Consider the following 23,493-nt stretch of genomic DNA (forward strand, 5'->3'; position numbering starts at 1 on the left):
TATACTTATTTGTTTTGGAAGGAACTGGAAAATATGTTCTTTGACAGGCATTAAGCTTAAACTTAAAAAAAAGACATAATTCTCACTTATGATGAAAAAAAAGGGAACTGGTTTTGTTCAATCTTTTTTATTTTAATAGGAAAATATTACATCCATAAATGCAAATGGTCATCAGAAAAACACATTTTTATGAATTTAGAATAGAAACCAGATATTACATGCAGCTACTAAAAAACATGAAAGACAGAAAAGCTATTAGAACCTCGGAATATTATAAATTATTAAAAACAACTATATGATTTGCTAATACCCGTATCTATGTATTTGTATATATGTATATATTTTTATGTTTGTTGTGTTGGCTGTTTATTGTCTGTTTATTGTATAAATGTATATAGATTTGTTTATGTGTAAAAAAAAAAAGAAAAAAAAAGGAAAAGAGTTTCATCATGTGTGAAGTCTTTATGTTATAAATGTGTTATAAATAAAGTTTATTTACTCAAGTACTTTATTGTACTTTCTGACTCCACTGCATTTATTCACAGTGTTGTAAAAAGTACTCACAGGTCATACTCCAGTAAAAGTAAACGTTACGTTACGTTACAATTTTACTTTGATGAAAGTGAAAGTCAAACATGTGAACAGCACTTGAGTAAAAGTATCCGATTTCAAATGTACTCATGTATCACATGTAATTTTCTGTCAATCAATGTACTTAAGTAACTAAAGTACCAGTAAATGTAACTTATATATATATACTCTTATCTATTACTGAATGATGTCAGTTTGAAAAATAAATAAATCAGATTCCCACTAAAATAAAATAATTTGAAAATTCTCGACTTTGGCTCTGATGTAGCATCCAATCAGCAAAGTAACTTGTAACTAAAGGAATCAAGTAAAGGTAATGAAGTTAAAAGTTCAATATCTGCCTCCAAATGTAGTGGAGTGGTTATATATTATGATGGTTTATGATTTATTATGATTGAATGTAACTAAGTACATTTACTCATGTAAAATCTGGAGCTACTCAGTGTTTTTATTTTTATTTTTACTTTATACTTACACTCCACTACATTCTAATGAACTACATTAACATGATTACCAGTATAAACATGAATGTAAATAATGAATAATTTACTTTTACTTGTACTTTTGATATTCAAGTTAAAACAACCACGGACACTTTGAGACTTTTACTCAAGCGTGGCTTTTGTGTACTTTTTACAGCACTGTATATTTTACCCTAAAATATACAGTGCTGTAAAAAGTACAGTGTTGTAATTTTTACAACACTGTATATTTCAGGGTAAAATAACACTTTATTGATCCTTGAGGTGAAATCCTCGAGATAACCAGAAGAAATCCTTTATAAAGTAGTTAGAGTACCAAAAGTAAAATTACTCAGTATGCAGAAAGGTATATTTCTGAATATTGTATATTTTGTTATTCAGTCATAATTATTGATGCATCAGTGTGAATATATAAATGCTCATCTTGTACTTGTAACTGAGTATTTCTACACGGCGGTTGCTACTTTTATTTAAGTACCAGATCTGAGTGCTGTTTCCACCTCTGCTGCTGGAGTCAATAACAAGTTTAAAGTGGTTCTTAATGGAGTTTCATATTTCCTGTAATATTCCTCTCACAGCTGGGATTTTAAGAGTGTGTGTGTGGTCCTTGATAACATTTTGTGAAATCTCCGGAGTCGTTTAACGAAGCCGTGATGTTTTTATTTTCTAATCACAGTAATAAGCCTCTAATGTCCACTAGACAAACTGCACTGACAGCAAGTTTCCCACTAACAACAGCTGACTTTTCACTTTTCCTCATCAGGATAAACTCATCAGAGTGCAGACGCTGATTCTCTAATACCCAGCAGTGCACAAACACATTAAAGGAACAGTTCACCCAAAAATGAAACAAGGAAAATCAACAGCAGCTATTTCTTTTTATTAACTGAAGCTGCTCGTCATTGACTCCTGCAGGTCTGTGATGATGGCTCCATCTAGTGGCCAACAGCTGGTTTTGCATCTTGATAAGGTCTCGTGTGCTGCTGGCTTTTCTTTCTCACTCATTCATGTTTACTTTGCACAGGAGAACCACCGGACAGACATCTGTCATCTATTGTTATTTTCCATATGAGGTTTAGCTTTTTGAGAGAGATACTGAATGCTGTGTTTTCTTTAGTGGCTATAAGGTGATGGAGGAGGTCATTTGCAGGAATTCATAATCATAAAAAGTTATCTATCTTAACTGAGTTTTTGAATTTAAGCATCAGATGTTGAACACTTTGCACAGACATTTTTATCAAACAACCATATCAGCCTCCAAAACCAAAGTTTAATGAAGAACCTGTAATCAATCCATACATGTATTATCCTTGATAAATTTCCACTATGGAGATAATTATTCTGTATGATTTGTGGTTATATTTGTTAATTTCTCAGGGGATAATGCATGGATCTGAATGAGAAAAAAAATCGGCCTATTTATGTGTTTGCGACCCAAAAAAGAATCTGGATCAAACAGGTTTAAATATGTTTTGTTTGAAAGTGAATCTGACTTTATTGACTCAAAAGAGACCGTATCACTCGCCGCCCATGTATTCTCAGATGTATATGAATTAAATTAAATGTAAAATATATTACCTTGAACTGAATAGTATTATAGTACTGAAGACTAAAGCAACTGAATTTGTAATGTTTAGTGTTCATTTATACATTCTGCACTGCACTTTGGAACACTGACAGTAAACAGTCGAACAGCATTTGGAGCATTTTTGTTTAAGCTGGTTTACATTGCTGTTGCATTTCATAAAAATTGACATTCACTATACTGGAAAGAAACGTTTTCTGACCCAAATGTAGCATTTACTTTTTAACCATGAGGGCCTGAAGGCATCGGAGTGGGTTTAAGCACAGTCATGTTGATTATTCTCTCACAAACATTCCTGAAAATATTGAACTATAAAATGCAAAATCACTAGAGTTTTAAGGTCATTCAGTGTGAGACCTTTTTGGACCTTCTCTGGGGTCCCATCGGGTTCACCCTCTTCTCTGCACGATAACAGCTCGAGCAGAAGAGCATTCTGATGTGGCTGCTGAACGTCTTGTCTCTGATGCCGTATATGAGCGGACTGAGCAGACGTGGAAGTATACCGGTCACCAGGTAGGTGGTGAAAAGAATTGAGGTACGTTTCTCGGGCCAAGCAGTGACTAACATGATGTTGATGAACGGAGAAACAAAGGTGGACATGCAGATGAGGAGCTGGACTCCGTGCAGCAGGATGGTGTTACGGGCATTTCTGGCTGAGGCCTGGTTCAAACCTGAGGCCGCCCGGGCAGCCCAGAGGACATTCAGGTAGGTGATGAGTACAGTCAGGAAGACGAAGCAAAGCAGAAGCCCCTGAGGAGGACATAAAGGCACTCAAGCCAAAAACTTCAACAAACTGCTCCATGGGAAGGGCTGTATAAATAAAGTACATTTACATTTACATTTACATTAATAATCAGTACTTCACCTGGACAATTTCCCTGTGTGTCTTGTGGAACTTTGTGCTGAAGATGTTGGAATTGTAACAGATGACATTTCTTGAGAAGATAGAAAGAGGCTGGGTGGCAACAAGGAAGATGATATCTGTGAGGCTGGGCATGAGGGAGACGGCCCAGATCAGTGTGATGAAACTGTAGGTCCGCTGCACGGTGCAGACCTGGACGTGATGAAGAGGTTTGCAAACAGCAATATAACGCTCTAGTGCCATGCCAGCCAGGTTCAGAGGGCTGTTCCTGGGTGAAGACAAATATGAAAGAAGTGTGGATCTCATTTGTGAACAGACATACAGCACATGTCTTTGACCTTTATTCAATTACCCACCACAACATGAAGCTGATGATCTGATATCTAATAGTTGGTCTGATTTTTGGAATCAGTGTTTGTGCTATTCAATTGTTTATATAACAAACTAAATTCATTTTTTTTTTCAGGTTTCATTTATAAATAGAGAAAATGACAAGCAGATTCATCCTTTGGAAATGCTAATTAATTAGAATTCTATACAGAACAGTTCAAAATGAACTCCACCTCAACAAGTAAATCTGAGAAATCAATCATGCTTTTACTTTGATGCAAGAATAACAAGAATGGTAAGCTGTATATATATATATATATATATATATATATATATATATATATATATATATATATATATATATATATATATATATATATATATATATATGACATCACAGTCACATTCACTTGTATTACTTTAAATACATTTTCCTTTCCTGATTATGCCTACATACATTAGTGGACTTGGGGGACCCCTGATGACCCTATCTTTGAAAAAAACCTGTAAAAGTGAGCACTTGGATGCCGGTACGATAGATAAACTGCCGACATAAACTTTACTTAGGTAAGATTTTAAATGCAGGGCTTTAGGAGTATTTTAATACCTCTAAGTAAAGTATCCGAGTACTACCTCCGCCTCTGACAGTGACACCCTTCCTGTTGGAATATAAATCAAACGCACCCTCGCAGTAAAGGCGGGCTTTTGAACATCTCCGCCCAGCCGTTTTTATTCCGTTAGCGGTGTTGTCGAGCTTTGCAGCTAACCCTTGAATGCTAAAGCTAACAAGATATTATTTAACTTATCAGCTATCCTGCCGAAAGTGTCCTCATGTTTCCTCTCAGCCATGATTTTATGTTCGGGTCGCTCCCTCAATTCCCTCCCTGCTGCCAACCACCATGTTCGCCAGCCGTTAATCAAGTTAGTTAACCGTTTGTGTGAAGTTCACAGTGATGGCGGCCGTTGGTCATGTCGTTAGTGTTGTTGGTCGGCCGTTGTGTTCTCAGAAACATGTCACAGCCACCTGTGAAGACTACTAGAGGATTAACTGTCACACTGAGACCCTGAGGACCACAGCTTCACTTCTCCACTACTGTAAGTGTTCACTAAATGTGCTAATGTTAGCTAACTGTATGAGGAATCTGAGAGTCCTCTTAAAGCTAGCGCTTGCTAACTTGCTCTCTAGCTGTATATTCTGTGAATACTACATTAATGTGGTGGCTGAGTACATTTGTCCTTTGCTTGTTTGGCTAACAGTGAAATTATTATCCCCAAACAAGGGGTCTAGTGCTATTTGTTTCAGGACCAAAGCATACATGTACAGGCTCATACGATGAGTGCTGGCATGCATGCATGTTCTTATTTTTAACAATTAATTCACAAAGACTATCGGTATCTTCTAAGGTGGAACATTTTCTTGCATGCAGGGCTGTAGTCAGGATTTTATAAATCCTGAGGTCATGTAGGCCAACTAGAAGGAGAAGGTTTAAAAAGGGATTGAAACAGAAGAGACTGACTTCTCTCTCATGCATAGAAGAATTATTTATTGCCTTCATATGATCCTATGAGAGCCCATTTTATTGATAAAACATAACATTTCTAATGTTTTAGATTTTTTTAATCTAATTGTAATGACTTTGAGCCACAACTATTACTTAAATCTCATGATTTTTTTAAATCTCATTTCTTATGTCATATTTATGATAATAATAATGATTTCTACCTTGTATCTCATGATTATGCCTTTTTCTTTAATTTTTATGATTTACCATGGGAATAGTCTTCATCAAGCTTAGTTTTCACCTTATCCTTTTCTTTAACTGGCAGAAAGGGGCTTCAATATGTATCAGTGTTAACCTGGTACAGACACTTTTGCAGTAGGTGATAATAGAGTAAATGCAGCAGGTGTTTTTCCCACTGTAAATATTTCTGTCACGAAAATGTTCGAGCAGAAACTCCTAATTGACTGTGTGCACAAAGCCTGAACATGTCATACTTTAGATAAAAAAAGGGCAATGATACGTTGGCTGAGGTCCTAAACGCAGTTGCTGCTCTTAGTTACTTTTTTGAGTGTGTTGGTTGGTGAAATTCAGAAGAGTAATAATAATGCAAACTATGAAAATGATTTCTTCACATACTAAAATGAAAGTTGAAAGTTCAACATCTACACTTTTCTCTCATTGGTATCGGCTGAAAAACATACTGTTTCAACTGGAAATGTCAGCTCCAAGAAATACCCCAAAGCACATATGCAGAGTAGTTGTGTTAACACTTTGAGCTGAACAAACAACACACACCTACTTGTTTGTAGTGGCTAAGATGAGGAGCAGAATGCAGCAGGGAGCCAGTTTCAGGGGAATGGTGTAGGTTATGATCTGCAGCGCCACAGAAGTTGTCAGCATGATCATGTCATTGATAACCAAATGTATGTACAGCACATATCTGCAGGAGAGACGAGCAGAACAGTCAGCAAGGAGAAAATATGGCAGGAGAGGAAAAAATACTTAAGATTTGACTGTAATCATCTTCACATATTTGTTTTGGGAGAAAACACACATCGTCCTCGAATCACCTGGGGTCTCTCTGGAAGACATGGCTCTTAAAGTAGGTGTAGACAAAAGTTCCATTGATGAAATTGATGATGATGGCGATAGCAAATGTGATGAAGTTCTTTAAGAAAGCTTCACTCAGGCTGTCCAGACGTCTGGTTGAGTTCATATTGTACCTCTTCCTGCTTAGTCCTGCAAAACCAAGTCTCGGCTCAGATCAAATGGGGAAAAAAGAGCATGTTCATTAGAGACTTCAACAAATGTAATAACATCATGATTTTGTAGTTTTTGTCAGTGAGAATAAAAACTGTGATGCAAAAATGATTCACACTAATCTCGAATCATATCTGTCAAAATAATCGCAATAGATTTTACCGGAGCATGCAGCCCTGAGTTCCACAAAAGAAGTATGATTACATAAACCTCCAACTAACAGTTATTTTCATCAGTCTTCTGATTACTTCCACAATGAATCGCTGTCTATAAAAAGTAAAGAAATTATGAAATACTACAGTTTACCATAGCCCTAAAAGATGTCTCCTCACAGACTTACTCACAGAAAGTTTTCACATAATAGACGACACATTTTGCTTTGAATATGACTGAAACCGTGAATTGATTGTTAAAGTTGTTGACAGTACACTTTCATTTGACTGATGAACTGATTATCGTCTAATTGTTGCATCTCTGATTTAAGAGGAAAAAAACAGAGAATTCATAATTTCTTCACATAAAATGATTTAAAATTGATATTAAATTGATTTAAAAGAATAGGATAAAATTGAAAACAAAAAAAAAAACCTACTCATAATTATCTAGATCTGTTAACATATTCCCTCTAGTTATCTCTGAATGGAACAAAATATCACATTTTCTAAGGAATGAACAGAAGAGTTTTTCATCATTACATTTTGTAATAACTGACACAATTAAGGCAAAGCAAATACAGAACAAATAAACCATTTCTAAATAAGTATTAGAATTAGTAGTAGTAGTATTAGTATTCCTAGTAGTAGTAGTAGTAGTAGTAGTAGTAGTAGTAGTAGTTTAAGAATGATCTATCTTTTAAACAAACTTCTAAATGGAAAGGTAAACTAAGCAAGATAAACTTACTTCAATGCCACACTGGTTTGGCTGTGAGTAGTGAGAGTAACAAGAAGAGATGCTGTTATATAGATTTCTGTGATGATGATTCAGTGAGATGATCCCGTCATGTAGAGGTGGGAGTCACTGAGGAGGTTAGATTTTACATTTCTATTTTAGTGTTTGAAATTTAAATGTATTGTTAATGTCCTGACAATTTGATTTAGTGATTGTAAAATAGACCTCTAATCATGTTAATAATCTGCTACTATAGCTCTTTATCAATCCATTACCATAATCTAATCCAGTAAAAGTTAGTTTATCATATCTGTTTTGGTTGGCACTTTTCTGTGAGTGTCTGTAGTTCGTGCAGGAAGTCTGATTCTTGATAAGGACTGCAACAAATGTTTTTTTCATTATCAGTCAATCTGCTGATAGTTTTCACTATAAATGGATTAATAGTTTAGTAAATGTCAGAAAATGTGAACAGTGCTCATCACAATTTACCACAGTCCAAATGAGACCTTCAGTTTTCTCCTTTGTCCAAAACCCAAAGACTCTTTATTCACTGTCGCAAATGACAAAGAAAAGCAGCAAAACTGTAACCTGCAAATGTTTCATGCTTGAGAAATGACTTAAATTATTTATTGATCATCAAAATATTGGCACTTAATGTTATTTTGACTGACTGAGTTATCGATGAATTGTGTTCTTGGTCACCCAGCCCTAAGAAAAATAAATACCATAAAGCCTTTTGTGGCCCCAGAGGAAGCTGCATGTAATCTGATGACTAACCTCCAGTGATGTCGCTCAGTGGCTCAGTTGCATTGTGTGTAATAAAGGCACCAGATTTGGAAACTGCTCTGACTGTTCGATATTGTATACAGTTAGTAAATTATGAACTTCTTGCTCCAGGAAACAAGGAGCAGATCCGGCCTCTACCCCCGTGAAGAAATGACTAGGCCTTTAGAGCTGGAATATGGTGCTGCGTCAAACATGGGGCCAAGTGATGTAAGTAAACTGTGTGCCCCGTGAAAACCATGTTGCTTTCTGATGAAAATGTTGTTCTCTGCAGTCCACAGTGTTTCCCCTAGAATTTTTTTCAGGCCCGGTGGTACCCACCGAAAAAACCCTAAACAGACAAGACGCGAAATACAGCAATAACAAACATTTGCATAAAAAATCATTGTAGGCCTATATTGCTGAATGATATCACTTAAATGACATCCTTAGGCTTAATCTAACCTTTAATCAAAGTTGCATGGGCCTGAAAGGCTGAAGTGGTGGTCTGAACCCATATGAGCATCAAGCACATCTTTTCAATGAAAACCCTCTGGGATGGTCCTCTTTTAACGGGCTGCTTACGCTGATGGCATAAGCGACAAAACATCCCTACGAGATTCTATCAGTTATAAATATTTTTTTTTTAACAAACACATTACAATGCCTGGGAAAACTAGCCTATTGCCTGTGTTATTTTCATCATTATTGCTTACCAAAAAAAAAAAAGAGGGAGAGAGAAGCTCCTCAATCAGAACAAAAATATAAGCTAAACAAGAAATTGTAAACTCACCATGGGGAGTGTGGTACAACCAAGGGCTGTAGTTATGGTTATTAAGCCATTCGGGATCTCAGCCAGATGTTCTGTGTTTAGCTGTATTTTTGCAGTCGGTCCGGGCGGGGGTTGGCAGTCGGAGCGGCGTCACCCGCCGGACAGGGGTCGGCAGTCGGCAGTCGGACCGGTGTCAGGGGCAGTAACGGTCCTCGAGCAGCCCCCCTCTCCACTGCAATCTGCCCCCCTCTTCCGTCTCATCTGCACCTGTCATTTTTTCTGGAATTGCCTCTGTTACTCTCCCTTCATCTATTTTCCTTGGCTCCGGAGTCTGGCAGAAGAATTTCTTTATATCAAGTTGTCTGTCGCCTGCAATATTTTTTCTTTTCTTCAGCGGCGCCATAGTTGGTTAGCTAACAAACCTAAAACATCCCAGAATATATGCCCGCGCTCTCAGCAGCGGTACTCACATTGTTACTAGGCAACGAAGCAGGTTGACTCGTGTTGTGCTGCACAGAGGCGCTCCTGATATAATGATTATTGATTTATAAATGAATTGATAGGTGGCATATTGATTTTTTTTTTTTTGGCCTGGTGGCAGGTCTCCTTGGCCTGGCGGCCTACAATGGTAGGGGAAACACTGGTCCATGTTTCTGCTATATGACAATATATAGTCATAAGTGTTGTACACAACTGTTCAACTCACTTTCCTCCTACAATGCCTTTTCACAGTCATAACAATAATCACTCAACTGAAACTAGTTTTTAATTTTATGCATCAAACCTTGCACAGGTAATTTTATCAAACATCCATATCGGCTGGCAAAAATAGCCCCAAAACAAAATCAGGACATTGGGTAAGAACAAAGTTTAACAAAGAAACAGTTGTTCTGTAGTCAGTCCATACATCTATATTATCTTGGATAAATTACCTCCTATCGAGATCATTTTTTGGTTGGTTGCTTTGTCAGCAGGATGACATGTAATCTTCTGAACAGATGTGTGTCAGTCCAGAATAGACCCCTTTAAGTCTAAGCTTCTTTAACGAGAAGACCGCGGCAGTCCACAAACACCCGCTATAAAGCAGCTAACATTGAAAATGAGTATAGTGGCGCTGAGCTAGCAGTATAGCGGCGCAGCGCCACTGTTCCACCGTCTGGGGAGAACCCTGATTAGTTAATAATGTGTACCGACATGAAGGGTGGCCAGTTAAATCGGTTCTGAAAAAATAAGTCAAATTTGCAAAGAAGAGGTTTCTGTCTGACAGCCACAATATCACTAATAATTCATGTGTAGGATATTAAATCAGTACCAAACAGTAACAGTAAACCTGCACTTAATGCGATGATTTATAACATGATAATAATTAATTTGTAAGATATGTAATCAATACAAAACTGTAATAATTAGTATTAATTAGTTCAATTAACATATTAAAAATCCAGTTGTGTTTCAAAATATGTTTTCAAATGCATGTTTCATGGGTTTTTAATTTGTTCTGAGAATATGAAGTAAAACCAAAGTTGAAACAGATGCTGCCAAAATAATCGTGACTAATCGACAAAATAATCGATAGATTAGTCGACAACCAAAATAATCGTTAGTTGCAGCCCTACACTATGGTTGAAATAGCTATTTCTTGAATATTATAATATTTTTGTCGTTCTTTAGGTATTTGGAATCATTTAAGGTAAGATACTGTATTGCCCTCTATGGGCATACCAACAAACTGCAGCTTCCTTTCTCTGGCCTGACAGAGGAATTCAAAGTCACAAGAACCAGGGAGGTGCTACTTTACAGAGACTCATCTGACATCAGAGTCACCTCTGCAGGCATAGTGGTCAGAACTTGAGGGAAATAGCAGGCACAGGAGGCTGTCCAGCAGGCAGAAGCGAGACTGCGACATGGCGTCTTAGTGGGCTTGGTGGCAGTCAGATGGGCGGGGCTCGGTAGCCACACAACACCACGTTACGACAGAGCCCAGGGGAGAGAGAGATGGCAGTTGATCCGGGGTGAGATCTGTGCAGAAATGGTGGAGGAATGCCGCAGCAGAACAGTGGCCATGCGCCAGCAAGGAGCTTGGACCAACTGTGACCGTGCATCGACTCGGAAGATCACCTAGTCAGTGTCACACAGTCAGTGTGTGATGTTCTCCCAAGTGCATCAAACTTGCATTGCTGAGGGCTGGCAGAAACACCAGCATGTCCACTGTGCCCTGCAAGAGGATTTCTGGAGCACATCCTAAGCTGCTGCTCAAAAGCTCTGGGAGAGGGGAAGTACAGATAACGCCATTACCAGGTGCTGAAGGCAGTAGCTGACGTAATCTGTGATGGAATCCATCAGAGTAGATACCAGCCCCCAGGAAGGCTGGACGTAGCATTCATCAGGGCTGGAGAGAAACCTCATTCACAGCAAAAGGTCCCAACTGGGCTGTTATCATCAGTGCGTGACTGGCAGCTGAAGGTTGACCTTGGGAGGCAGTTGAAGTTCCCAGAGCACATCAGGAGCACAACACTCAGGCCAGATATGGTCCTAACATCTGAGGGTTCAAAAGTAGTGCTGGTGGAACTGACAGTCCCCTGGGAAGACCAGATTGAGGTGGCCAATGAGTGGAAGAAGGCAAAGTATCTTGAGCTGGTAGAGGCTTGCAGGCTGAATGGTTGGAAGGCTCGCTGTGAGCCAATCGAGGTTGGCTGTAGGGTATTTCTGCACCCGGGGTTACAGGAGAGGAAAGCCAACAAAAACATCAGTGAGGCAGCAGAGAAAGCCTGAAAGTGGCTGTGGATCAAGAGGGGTGATACATGGTGTAGTGCGCTGCTTGGACACAAGTCTTGGACTGGTCAACCCTGGCTGGGTTGCCCAGGTGAGGGTGTTCCGATGATCGACGACCCAAAACACCTCGTGACCCTGGGTTCATCACCGAGGATGCGTCCAAGCTGCACCATTCAAGGTGTTTCTTATCAGTGAACATATTCAGTCTTTCAATAAGAACCAAGGCTAAACAACTGAATTTTTCATGTTGTATTTTCTTTATTTATGCATTCTGCACTGCACTTTCGAACATTTAAAGTAAAGAGACAAACAGAATTTTGCCGCTTTTTTACATTGAAAAGCAGCTGCGTCTCATAAAAATGTGCATTTGCCATTATGGAAAGAAACTTTTAATAACTTTTTCTGACCCAAATGTTGCATTTTTCGTCTTAAAGCATGAGGGCCTAAAGGCATAAATGTTGATTATGCTTTCACAAACATTCCTTTCAGTAAAAAACTAAATCAGTTTGTATTTGCAGATAATGAACTTTAACATGTAAAATAACCTTTGTTTTAAGGTCATTCAGTGTGAGACCTTTTTGGACATTCTCCCGGGTCCCATCGGGTTCACCCTCTTCTCTGCACGATAACAGCTCGAGCAGAAGAGCATTCTGATGTGGCTGCTAAACGTCTTGTCTCTGACGCCGTATATGAGTGGACTGAGCAGACGTGGAAGTATACCGGAAATCAGGTAGGTGGTGAAGAGAATTGTGGAACGTTTCTCGGGCCAAGTGGTGACTAACATGATGTCGATGAATGGAAAAACAAAGGAGGACATGCAGATGAGGAGCTGGACTCCGTGCAGCAGGATGGTGTTACGGGCATTTCTGGCTGAGGCCTGGTTCAAACCTGAGGCCGCCCGGGCAGCCCAGAGGACATTCAGGTAGGTGATGAGCACAGTCAGGAAGACGAAGCAAAGCAGAAGCCCCTGAGGACGACATAAAGGCACTCAAGCCAAAAACGTCAACAAACTGCTCCATGGAATAAACAGAACTGGCTGATATCATAAAGGAAATCAAAGATTGATAATCAGTATTTCACCTGGATAATTTCCCTGTGTGTCTTGTGGAACGGTGTGTTGAGATGTTGGACTCGTAACAGATGACATTTCTTGAGAAGATAGAAAGAGGCTGGGTGGCAACAAGGAAGATGACATCTGTGACGCTGGGCATGAGGGAGATGGCCCATATCAGTGTGATGAAACCGTAGGTCCGCTGCACGGTGCAGATCTGGACGTGATGAAGAGGTTTGCAAACAGCAATATAACGCTCTAGTGCCATGCCAGCCAGGTTCAGAGGGCTGTTCCTGGGTGAAGACAAATAAAAACACACATGATTTGATTTGTTCACGATTTGTCCAGATATGCATTACAAATACAAATGAAGTGTGGATCTCATTTATGAACAGATGTACTGTACTAGTTAATTGCTAGTCAAATTTGTTTGCATGTTTGACCTGCATACAACTTATCAACGGATTCAAAATACCAGTAAAGTCAATACTGTCATCAACCAAACTGTTTTCAACCAAAGTGAATGTGACACTTAAAGCGAAACTCTCGCCAAAAAGCAACCAAGGCTTTATTTGGGATTGAATATGAGTCAAACCTTCGTGTAAAAGCTTAATTACGACGAAAGAGGCACTTTTAAGATTTACCGTAGTTTCGGTTTTGGGCACGTTAATTTTGAACGGAAGAGCTAGGGGCATGATACGCTAGCATCAAAATCGCTATTTTTAGAACACTAAGAAGGCTCAACACAACATGAAACTTTGCTAGTAGCATCACCAGGGTCTCTACTCATGAACAAGAGCATTGAGAACATTGTTTGCGTACGCAGAGTTTATGAAAAAGAAGGTTTTTGAACTACTCACATTAGCTGCTGCATCTCCTGCGCGTCGCCGTCATGGCAGACAAAAAGTGTCGATCCCTGAGTGCGACCTGACAGGCACGCTTGAGGAGCGGTTCACCATTACTCTCCTGCCTGGCACGGTTTTGAAGTGCCTCTTTCGTTGTAATTGTGCTTTTACACAAAGGTTTGACTCATATATTCAATCCCAAATAAAGCCTCAGTTGCTTTTTGGCGAGAGTTTCGCTTTAACGTTACACAAAGAAATGTCTGTTGTTTTCCCTCTGTAGTATTTATCCATGCTAAATGATATGCCCTGCTTGCTACTGAGCCTTTTTACTTTGGTTATGATTTCTGGTATGTGTCTTACACAGTAGGATTACCATGCTGGTCCTACATTTATCTTCAGCATCCACAGATTTGTTTTTAAATTGGTTCACAGAGCCAAACTGAGTGAATACACGCGACACATTACATTACACTCATCTGTGGCTTCTATTGGAGCCTCATCTCCAGCTAGCTTGTTTGTTTGGCCACCGCAATGTGTCAGTCTCAACTTTAATCAAGATCCTGACACCACAAGTAACTATGACTTCTCATAATTTGGACTTTTTATCTTATAATTTCTACCTTGTGTCTCATGATTTCAGCCTTTTCTCTCATTATTATGATTTACCATGGGAATATTTTTTTTATCAAGCTTAGTTTTCACCTTATCCTTTTCTGTAACTGGCAGAAAGGGGCTTCCATATGTATCACTGTTAACCTGATGTAAAGCCTGGCACAGACACTTTTTCAGTAGGTGATAACAGAGTGAATGCAGCAGTTGGGCTGATTGAGATTCAGTTCATACAAAGCTGCTGCTGTGCACTGTAACTTTTGCCGTAATGTTTATCCCACTGTGAATATTTTTGCCACTGAAAATGTCTGAGCAGAAATTCCTGATTGACTTTGTGCACAAAGCCTGGAAATGTCACGTCTTAAATAAATAAAGGCTAATAGTTTGTTGGCCCAAATCTTTAACACAGTTGCTGCTCTTCGTGACTTGTTTCTAATGTGTAGGTCAGTGAAATGCAGCAGAGTAATAATTATACACATTACTAACATTAGTTCCTTTTTTGGAGAAATGGCTGATGCTGAACTTCCAAGTTTCAACTAGTTCTACACTTGTTTTGCTATAAAGCAGGTAGTTTTCTGTTATCTGTATATGGAAAAACTCAAAATAGTGCACCCCATGCTAAAACATATACTGTTTGCAGTGGAAATGTCATATCCAGGACATACACCAAAATGAATATGCAGAATGTTTGTGTTAACACTTTAAGCTGAACAAACAACACACACCTACTTGTTTGTAGTGACTGAGATGAGCAGCAGAATGCAGCAGGGAGCCAGTTTCAGGGGAAGGGTGTAGGCCATGATCTGCAGCGCCACAGCAATTGTCAGCATGATCATGTCATTGATAACCAAATGTATGTACAGCACATACCTGCAGGATAGATGAGCAGAACAGTCAGCAAGGAAAAGATATGGCAGGAGAGGAAAAAATACCTAAGATTTGACTGTAATGATCTTTACATGTTTGTTTGAGAGAAAACATACATGGTCCTCGAATCACCTGGGGTCTCTCTGGAAGACATGGCTCTTAAAGTAGGTGTAGACAAAAGTTCCATTGATGAAGATGATGATAATGGCGATAGCAAACGTGATGAAGTTCTTTAAGAAAGCTTCACTCAGGCTGTCCAGACGTCTGGTTGAGTTCATATCGCACCTTATATTGCTTAGTCCTGAGAAACAACATCTCGGTTCAGATCAAATGGGGAAAAAATAGCTGTCAGTGTGTCAGCGGTTTCATTGACTCAACAATAACTCAACACTCAACATCCCCATGACAGCAGCCTCAATTTTTTGATAAAGGTAAAATACCTGACAGAAAATTATTATAACAAAGTAATGTAGTTCTCCATAAAATGTCTTGGTCTACAGATCTAGTTATCCATATGTAAGAAAACATATATGTTCAGTAGAAACTTCAAAAAATGTCATAACATCAAGATTCTATAGTTTTTTTTTCGGTGGGAATAAAAACTGATGTAAATCATTCACGCTAATCCCGAATCATGTCTGTCAAAATAATTTCAATAGATCTTACCGGAGCATGCAGCCCTGAGTTCCACAAAAGAAGTATGATTACATAAAGCTCCAACTAACAGTTATTTTCATCAGTCTTCTGATTACTTCCACAATGAATCGCTGTCTATAAAAAGTAAAAAAAATTATGAAATACTACAGTTTACCATAGCCCTAAAAGATGTCTCCAAAAACTCAGACTTACTCACAGAAAGTTTTCACATAATAGACGACACATTTTGCTTTGAATATGACTGAAACCGTGAATTGATTGTTAAAGTTGTTGACAGTACACTTTCATTTGACTGATGAAGTGATTATCGTCTAATTGTTGCATCTCTGATTTAAGAGGAAAAAAACAGAATTCATAATTTCTTCACATAAAATGATTTAAAATTGATATTAAATGGATTTAAAAGAATAGAATAAAATTGAAAACAAAAAAAAAACACCTACTCACAATTGGCTAGATCTGTTAACATATTCCCTCTAGTTATCTCTGATTGGAACAAAGTATCACATGTTCTAAGGAATGAAGACAAGAGTTTTTCATCATTACATTTTGTAATAACTGACACAATTAAGGCAAAGCAAATACAGAACAAATGGACCATTTCTGAATAAGTATTAGAATTAGTAGTTCTGCATGAAATGTCCTGGTCTACAGATCTAGTTATCTATATGTAAGAAAACATATATGTTCAGTAGAGACTTCAACAAATGTCATAACATCAAGATTCTGTAGTTTTTTTTTCGGTGAGAATAAAAACTGATGTAAATCATTCACGCTAATCCCGAATCATGTCTGTCAAAATAATTTCAATAGATCTTACCGGAGCATGCAGCCCTGAGTTCCACAAAAGAAGTATGATTACATAAAGCTCCAACTAACCGTTATTTTCACTGACAATTAGTCTTCTGATTACTTCCACAATGAATTGCTGTCTGTAAAACTTCAAAAAATCATGAAATACTACAGTTTACCATAGCCCTAAAAGCTCTCCCCAAAAACTCACATATTCACTCACAGAAAATGTTCACATAATAGACGACACATTTTGCTTTTAATATGACTGAAACGGTGAATTGATTGTTAAAGTTGTTGACAGTACACTTTAATTTGACTGATGAACTGATTATTGTCTAATTGTTGCGTCTCTGTTTTAAGAGGAAAAAAACAACAGAGAATTCATAATTTCGTCACAAAGTGATTTAAAATTTATATTAAATGGATTTAAAAGAATACAATTATATACAAAAAACAGCCCTATTTATGATTAGCTAGATTGCTTAAAATATTCCCTCTAGTTATCTCTGATTGGAATAAAGTATCTATCACATGTTCTAAGGAATGAAGACAAGAGTTTTTCATCATTACATTTTCTAATAACTGACATAGTTAAGGCAAAGCAAATAAAGAACAAATGGACCATTTCCAGATAAGTGTTGGTATCCCTAGTAGTAGTAGTTTAAGAATTGTCTTACCTTTTTAAAAACTTCTAAATGGAAAGGTTAAATAAGCAAATTAAACTTGCTTCAATGCCACACTGGTTTGGCCTATGTAGCGATATTGTGCTAACTGTGAGTAGTGAGAGTAACAAAAAGAGATGCTGTTATATAGATTTCTGTGATGATGATTCAGTGAGATGATCCGTCATGTAGAGGTGGGAGTCACTGAGGAGGTTAGATTTTACATTTCTGTTGCAGTGTTTGAAATTTAAATGTATTGTTAATGTCCAGACAATTTGATTTAGTGATTGTAAAATAGACCTCTAATCATGTTAATAATCTGCTACTATAGCCCTTTATCAACCATTACCATAATCTAATCCAGTAAAAGTTAGTTCCATTCCGTTTTTCCGTGAGGGTCACAGGATGTTGCCGCTTTTTTCCCCCTGAGGGGGGGCGGGGCTTACTGGGGCCAAATCCAGTTTACTCGATGGGCGAAGGCCAGGGTACACCCTGGATGAGTCGCCAGCTCATCGCAGGACCCTTACTGATGGCAGAGGCTGCCACACAAGGTGCCAACTGCACATCAGGAGCAATTTTGGGGTTCAGTATCTTGCTCAAGGATACTTCAACATGTAGCTCAGTCCCGCCCCAGGGGAGCCGGGATTCGAACCAACAATATTCCGATCACTAGTCCACCAACTCTACCCACTGGGCTACAGCCGCATCACTGAAAATGTGTCCAAGCTGCACCATTCAAGGTGTTTCTTATAAGTGAACATATTCAGTCTTTCAATAAGAACCAAGGCTAAACAACTGAATTTTTCATGTTGTATTTTCTTTATTTATGCATTCTGCACTACACTTTCGAACATTTAAAGTAAAGAGACAAACAGAATTTTGCAGCTTTTTTACATTGAAAAGCAGCTGCATGTCATAAAAATGTGCATTTACCATTATGGAAAGAAACTTTTACAAACTTTTTCTGACCTAAATTTAGCATTTACCTCTTAAACCATGAGGGCCTAAAGACATCAGAGATTTAAATGCATAAATGTTGATTATGCTCTCACACACATTCCTTTCAGTAAAAAAACTAAATCAATTTGTATTTGCAGATAATGAACTACAACATGTAAAATCACCGGTGTTTTAAGGTCATTCAGTGTGAGACCTTTTTGGACCTTCTCTGGGGTCCCATCGGGTTTACCCTCTTCTCTGCATGATAACAGCTCGAGCAGAAGAGCATTCTGATGTGGCTGCTGAACGTCTTGTCTCTTATGCCATATATGAGCGGACTGAGCAGACGTGGAAGTATACCGGTCACCAGGTAGCTGGTGAAGAGAATTGTAGTACGTTTCTCGGGCCAAGTGGTGACTAACATGATGTTGATGAATGGAGAAACAAAGGAGGACATGCAGATGAGGAGCTGGACTCCATGCAGCAGGATGGTGTTACGGGCGTTTCTGGCTGAGGCCTGGTTCAAACCTGAGGCCGCCCGGGCAGCCCAGAGGACATTCAGGTAGGTGATGAGCACAGTCAGGAAGACGAAGCAAAGCAGAAGCCCCTGAGGACGACATAAAGGCACTCAAGCCAAAAACGTCAACAAACTGCTCCATGGAATAAACAGAACTGGCTGATATCATAAAGGACATCAAAGATTAATAAGCAGTATTTCACCTGGATAATTTCCCTGTGTGTCTTGTGGAACGGTGTGCGGAAAATGTTGGACTCGTAACAGATGACATTTCTTGAGAAGATAGAAAGAGGCTGGGTGGCAACAAGGAAGATGACATCTGTGACGCTGGGCATGAGGGAGATGGCCCATATCAGTGTGATGAAACCGGAGGTCCGCTGCACGGTGCAGATCTGGACGTGATGAAGAGGTTTGCAAACAGCAATATAACGCTCTAGTGCCATGCCAGCCAGGTTCAGAGGGCTGTTCCTGGGTGAAGACAAATAAAAACACACATGATTTGATTTGTTCAGGATTTGTCCAGATATGCATTACAAATACAAATGAAGTGTGGATCTCATTTATGAACAGATGTACTGTACTAGTTAATTGCTAGTCAAATTTGTTTGCATGTTTGACCTGCATACAACTTATCAACGGATTCAAAATACCAGTAAAGTCAATACTGTCATCAACCAAACTGTTTTCAACCAAAGTGAATGTGACACTTAAAGCGAAACTCTCGCCAAAAAGCAACCAAGGCTTTATTTGGGATTGAATATGAGTCAAACCTTCGTGTAAAAGCTTAATTACGACGAAAGAGGCACTTTTAAGATTTACCGTAGTTTCGGTTTTGGGCACGTTAATTTTGAACGGAAGAGCTAGGGGCATGATACGCTAGCATCAAAATCGCTATTTTTAGAACACTAAGAAGGCTCAACACAACATGAAACTTTGCTAGTAGCATCACCAGGGTCTCTACTCATGAATGAGAGCATTGAGAACATTGTTTGCGTACACAGAGTTTATGAAAAAGAAGGTTTTTGAACTACTCACGTTAGCTGCTGCATCTCCTGCGCGTCGCCGTCATGGCAGACAAAAAGTGTCGATCCCTGAGTGCGACCTGACAGGCACGCTTGAGGAGCGGTTCACCATTACTCTCCTGCCTGGCACGGTTTTGAAGTGCCTCTTTCGTTGTAATTGTGCTTTTACACAAAGGTTTGACTCATATATTCAATCCCAAATAAAGCCTCAGTTGCTTTTTGGCGAGAGTTTCGCTTTAACGTTACACAAAGAAATGTCTGTTGTTTTCCCTCTGTAGTATTTATCCATGCTAAATGATATGCCCTGCTTGCTACTGAGCCTTTTTACTTAGGTTATGATTTCTGGTATGTGTCTTACACAGTAGGTTTACAATGCTGGTCCTACATTTATCTTCAGCATCCACAGATTTGTTTTTAAATTGGTTCACAGAGCCAAACTGAGTGAATACACATGACACATTACATTTCACTCATCTGTGGCTTCTATTGGAGCCTCATCTCCAGCTAGCTTGTTTGTTTGGCCACCGCAATGTGTCAGTCTCAACTTTAATCAAGATCCTGACACCGCAAGTAACTATGACTTCTCATAATTTGGACTTTTTATCTTATAATTTCTACCTTGTGTCTCATGATTTCAGCCTTTTCTCTCATTATTATGATTTACCATGGGAATATTTTTTTTATCAAGCTTAGTTTTCACCTTATCCTTTTCTGTAACTGGCAGAAAGGGGCTTCCATATGTATCACTGTTAACCTGATGTAAAGCCTGGCACAGACACTTTTTCAGTAGGTGATAACAGAGTGAATGCAGCAGTTGGGCTGATTGAGATTCAGTTCATACAAAGCTGCTGCTGTGCACTGTAACTTTTGCCGTAATGTTTTTCCCACTGTGAATATTTTTGCCACTGAAAATGTCTGAGCAGAAATTCCTGATTGACTTTGTGCACAAAGCCTGGAAATGTCACGTCTTAAATAAATAAAGGCTAATAGTTTGTTGGCTCAAATCTTTAACACAGTTGCTGCTCTTCGTGACTTATTTCTAATGTGTAGGTCAGTGAAATGCAGCAGATTAATAATGATGCCAACTATGCACATTATTTCTTATGTTGGAGAAATCAAATTTAGAAGTTCAGCATCTACACTTGTTCTGATCAGAAGCAGGCAGTTTTCTGTTATCTGTATCTGAAAAACTCAAAATAGTGCACCCCAAGCTAAAACATACTATTTGCAGTGGAAATGTCATATCCAAGAAAACCCCTAAAGCAAATATGCAGGAACATTGTGCTCACACTTTTGAACAAACAACACACACCTACCTGTTTGTAGTGGCTAAGATGAGGAGCAGAATGCAGCAGGGAGCCAGTTTCAGGGGAATGGTGTAGGTTATGATCTGCAGCGCCACAGCAGTTGTCAGCATGATCATGTCATTGATAACCAAATGTATGTACAGCACATACCTACAGGAGAGACGAGCAGAACAGTCAGCGAGGAGAAGATATGGCAGGAAAGGAAAAAATACTTAAGATTTGACTGTAATCATCTTCACATATTTGTTTGAGAGAAAACATACATGGTCCTCGTATCACCTGGGGTCTCTCTGGAAGACATGGCTCTTAAAGTAGGTGTAGACAAAAGTTCCATTGATGAAGTTGATGATGACAGCGATAGCAAATGTGATGAAGTTCTTTAAGAAAGCTTCGCTCAAGCTGTCCAGACGTCTGGTTGAGTTCATATCACACTTTATCCTGATTTGTCCTGAGAAACCACATCTCGGTTCAGATCAAACGGGAAAAAAGAGCTGTCAGTGTCTCAGTTATTGTTGAGTCAATGAAAGCTTCTCAGTTCTTTTCAATTCATAAAGTTAAGTGCAATAACGAAATCACAGAAGCCTCAATTGTTTGATAAACGTAAAATATGTGATAGAAAATCATTGTAATAAAGTACTGTAGTGCTGCAGAAATGTCCTGGCCTACAAATCTAGTTATCCAGAGGGAAGAAAACATATATGTTCAGTAGAGACTTCAACAAATGTCATAACATCATGATTTCATAGTTTTTCAGTGATCAGATGATTAGTCACACTCATTCTAAATCATATGTGTCAGAAGCAGGGGCGGTTCTGCGGGGGGGAGCAACAGGGGCCAGCGCCCCTGTAACTCTGAGTCTGCACCCCCCCTGTGGCCCCCCTGACAGTGATTCTGCATTAATAATACAATGACAGATTTCTTGCAATTATTTTGTTCTGAAGGGAAAGTGTCTCAGCAGTTTACTACCCAATCAAAATTGCTGAAATTGTAAACATTGCTTTGTCTGAATGAGGGATTTATCCTTTTTTCCGGGTTGTATGTGCCCCCTAACAAAAAAGCCAGCCCTAACCTGGCCCCCCTATTAAAACTGGTCTAGAACCACCACTGGTCAGAAGGATTGCAATAGATTTTTTAAAGTATAATTACAGACTCCAACCAACAATTTTGCCCAGACTGACGTCTTCAAATTACTTCTTCTGTCCAACCAATAGTCCAAAACCCAGACTCTGGGTAGCAGCGAAGCAGCAAATCTTGATTGATTTTACTGACAATCAATCTGCTAATTTTCACAATGAATGAATTCTGTAGTCTGTGAAATGTAAAAAGAATCACTTAATTTACTTTCAGTAAACAAGAAGAAAATTCTCAAATAACAGAATACATATTTTGCTTTGAATATAACTGAAACGATGAATTGATTGTTAAAGGTGTTGACAGCACATTTTCTTTTCAGGAATTGATTATCCTGAATGAATTGTTGCATCTCTATGATTAAATATGTAAGATAAATAACGGAAAATCCCTAATTTCTTCACATTAAATGATATGAAATTGATATTAAATGGATTTAAAAGAAGAGAATAGAATTGAAAATAGAAAAAAGCAGCCCTATTTATTATTTGCAAGATCTGTTAAAATATTCCCTCTAGTTTTCTCTGATTGGAATAAAATATTACATTTTCTAAGGAACAAACAGAATGTTTTTTTTCATTACATTTCGTAATAACTGACACAGTTTAAGGCAGAGCAAATACAGAACAAATGTAGTAGTAGTATAAGAATTGTCTAACTGTTTAATACACTTCTAAATGAAAAGGTTTATTAAGAAAGTTAAACTTACCTCAATGCCACAAGATTACCTGCTAACCGTCTGAGTAGTGAGAGTAAGAAGAAGAGATGCTGTTATATAGATTTCTGTGATGATAATTCAGTGAGATGATGACATCAAAGACAGGTGGGACTCCTGTTTCAGTGAAGCTCTGATACATGACAAGGACTGCAACGAATAATTATTTTCATTTTCAGTCAATCTGCTGACAGTTTTCACTATTAATGGTTTAATGGTTTAGTTTATGTCAAAAAATGTAAACAGTGCTCATCACAATTTCCCAGAGACCAAATGACAACTTCAGTTTCCTGCTTTTCAAGCAAAGATATTGCAATGTGAGAATTATTCATTAATAATTTTAAATTAAATGTTTTTCATCTGTTGGACAGACAAAACAAGACATTTGAAGATGTTGAAGCGCTGCACTGTGATGGGACTCTTTCATTTATTATATCGACATTTAATAAAAAAAAAATCAGCTAATCATTTTTTTTTTTTTTACCGATTTATCAATGATACACAATAATAGTTTGAAATATAATCTATCTACGAATGAGAGATAAAAACAAAATGCTGGCCATCATATCA

The 23,493-nt window shown here is 38.4% G+C and overlaps 2 protein-coding genes, 1 long non-coding RNA gene and 2 pseudogenes across 3 annotated transcripts; 2 read left to right on the forward strand and 3 right to left on the reverse strand.

Annotated features, from left to right (window-relative positions):
• Positions 1-1,506: 1,506 nt before the first annotated feature.
• On the reverse strand, positions 1,507-6,868 carry LOC115583260 (odorant receptor 131-2-like). Its single transcript, XM_030419911.1, has 4 exons — positions 6,423-6,868; positions 6,152-6,292; positions 3,524-3,788; positions 1,507-3,408 (listed from the first exon to the last, which is right to left on the reverse strand). The coding sequence occupies exons 1-4, from the start codon at positions 6,566-6,568 to the stop codon at positions 3,004-3,006; spliced, it is 957 nt and encodes a 318-aa protein (XP_030275771.1). The 5' UTR covers positions 6,569-6,868; the 3' UTR covers positions 1,507-3,003.
• Positions 4,555-10,727, forward strand: LOC115583308 (uncharacterized). Its single transcript, XR_003984342.1, has 3 exons — positions 4,555-4,945; positions 8,398-8,493; positions 10,706-10,727. It is a non-coding gene; the product is annotated as an uncharacterized LOC115583308 (long non-coding RNA).
• Positions 10,728-10,746: 19 nt separating this feature from the next.
• Positions 10,747-12,001, forward strand: LOC115582794 (uncharacterized; annotated as a pseudogene).
• A 367-nt stretch (positions 12,002-12,368) lies between these two features.
• Positions 12,369-15,456, reverse strand: LOC115582795 (odorant receptor 131-2-like; annotated as a pseudogene).
• Positions 15,457-18,433: 2,977 nt separating this feature from the next.
• On the reverse strand, positions 18,434-21,554 carry LOC115582796 (odorant receptor 131-2-like). The gene is made up of 4 exons (XM_030419007.1): positions 21,357-21,554; positions 21,087-21,227; positions 18,952-19,216; positions 18,434-18,838 (listed from the first exon to the last, which is right to left on the reverse strand). The coding sequence occupies exons 1-4, from the start codon at positions 21,500-21,502 to the stop codon at positions 18,434-18,436; spliced, it is 957 nt and encodes a 318-aa protein (XP_030274867.1). The 5' UTR covers positions 21,503-21,554.
• Positions 21,555-23,493: the final 1,939 nt, after the last annotated feature.

Source organism: Sparus aurata, chromosome 6, assembly GCF_900880675.1.
Source record: "Sparus aurata chromosome 6, fSpaAur1.1, whole genome shotgun sequence".
NCBI lineage: Eukaryota > Metazoa > Chordata > Actinopteri > Spariformes > Sparidae > Sparus > Sparus aurata.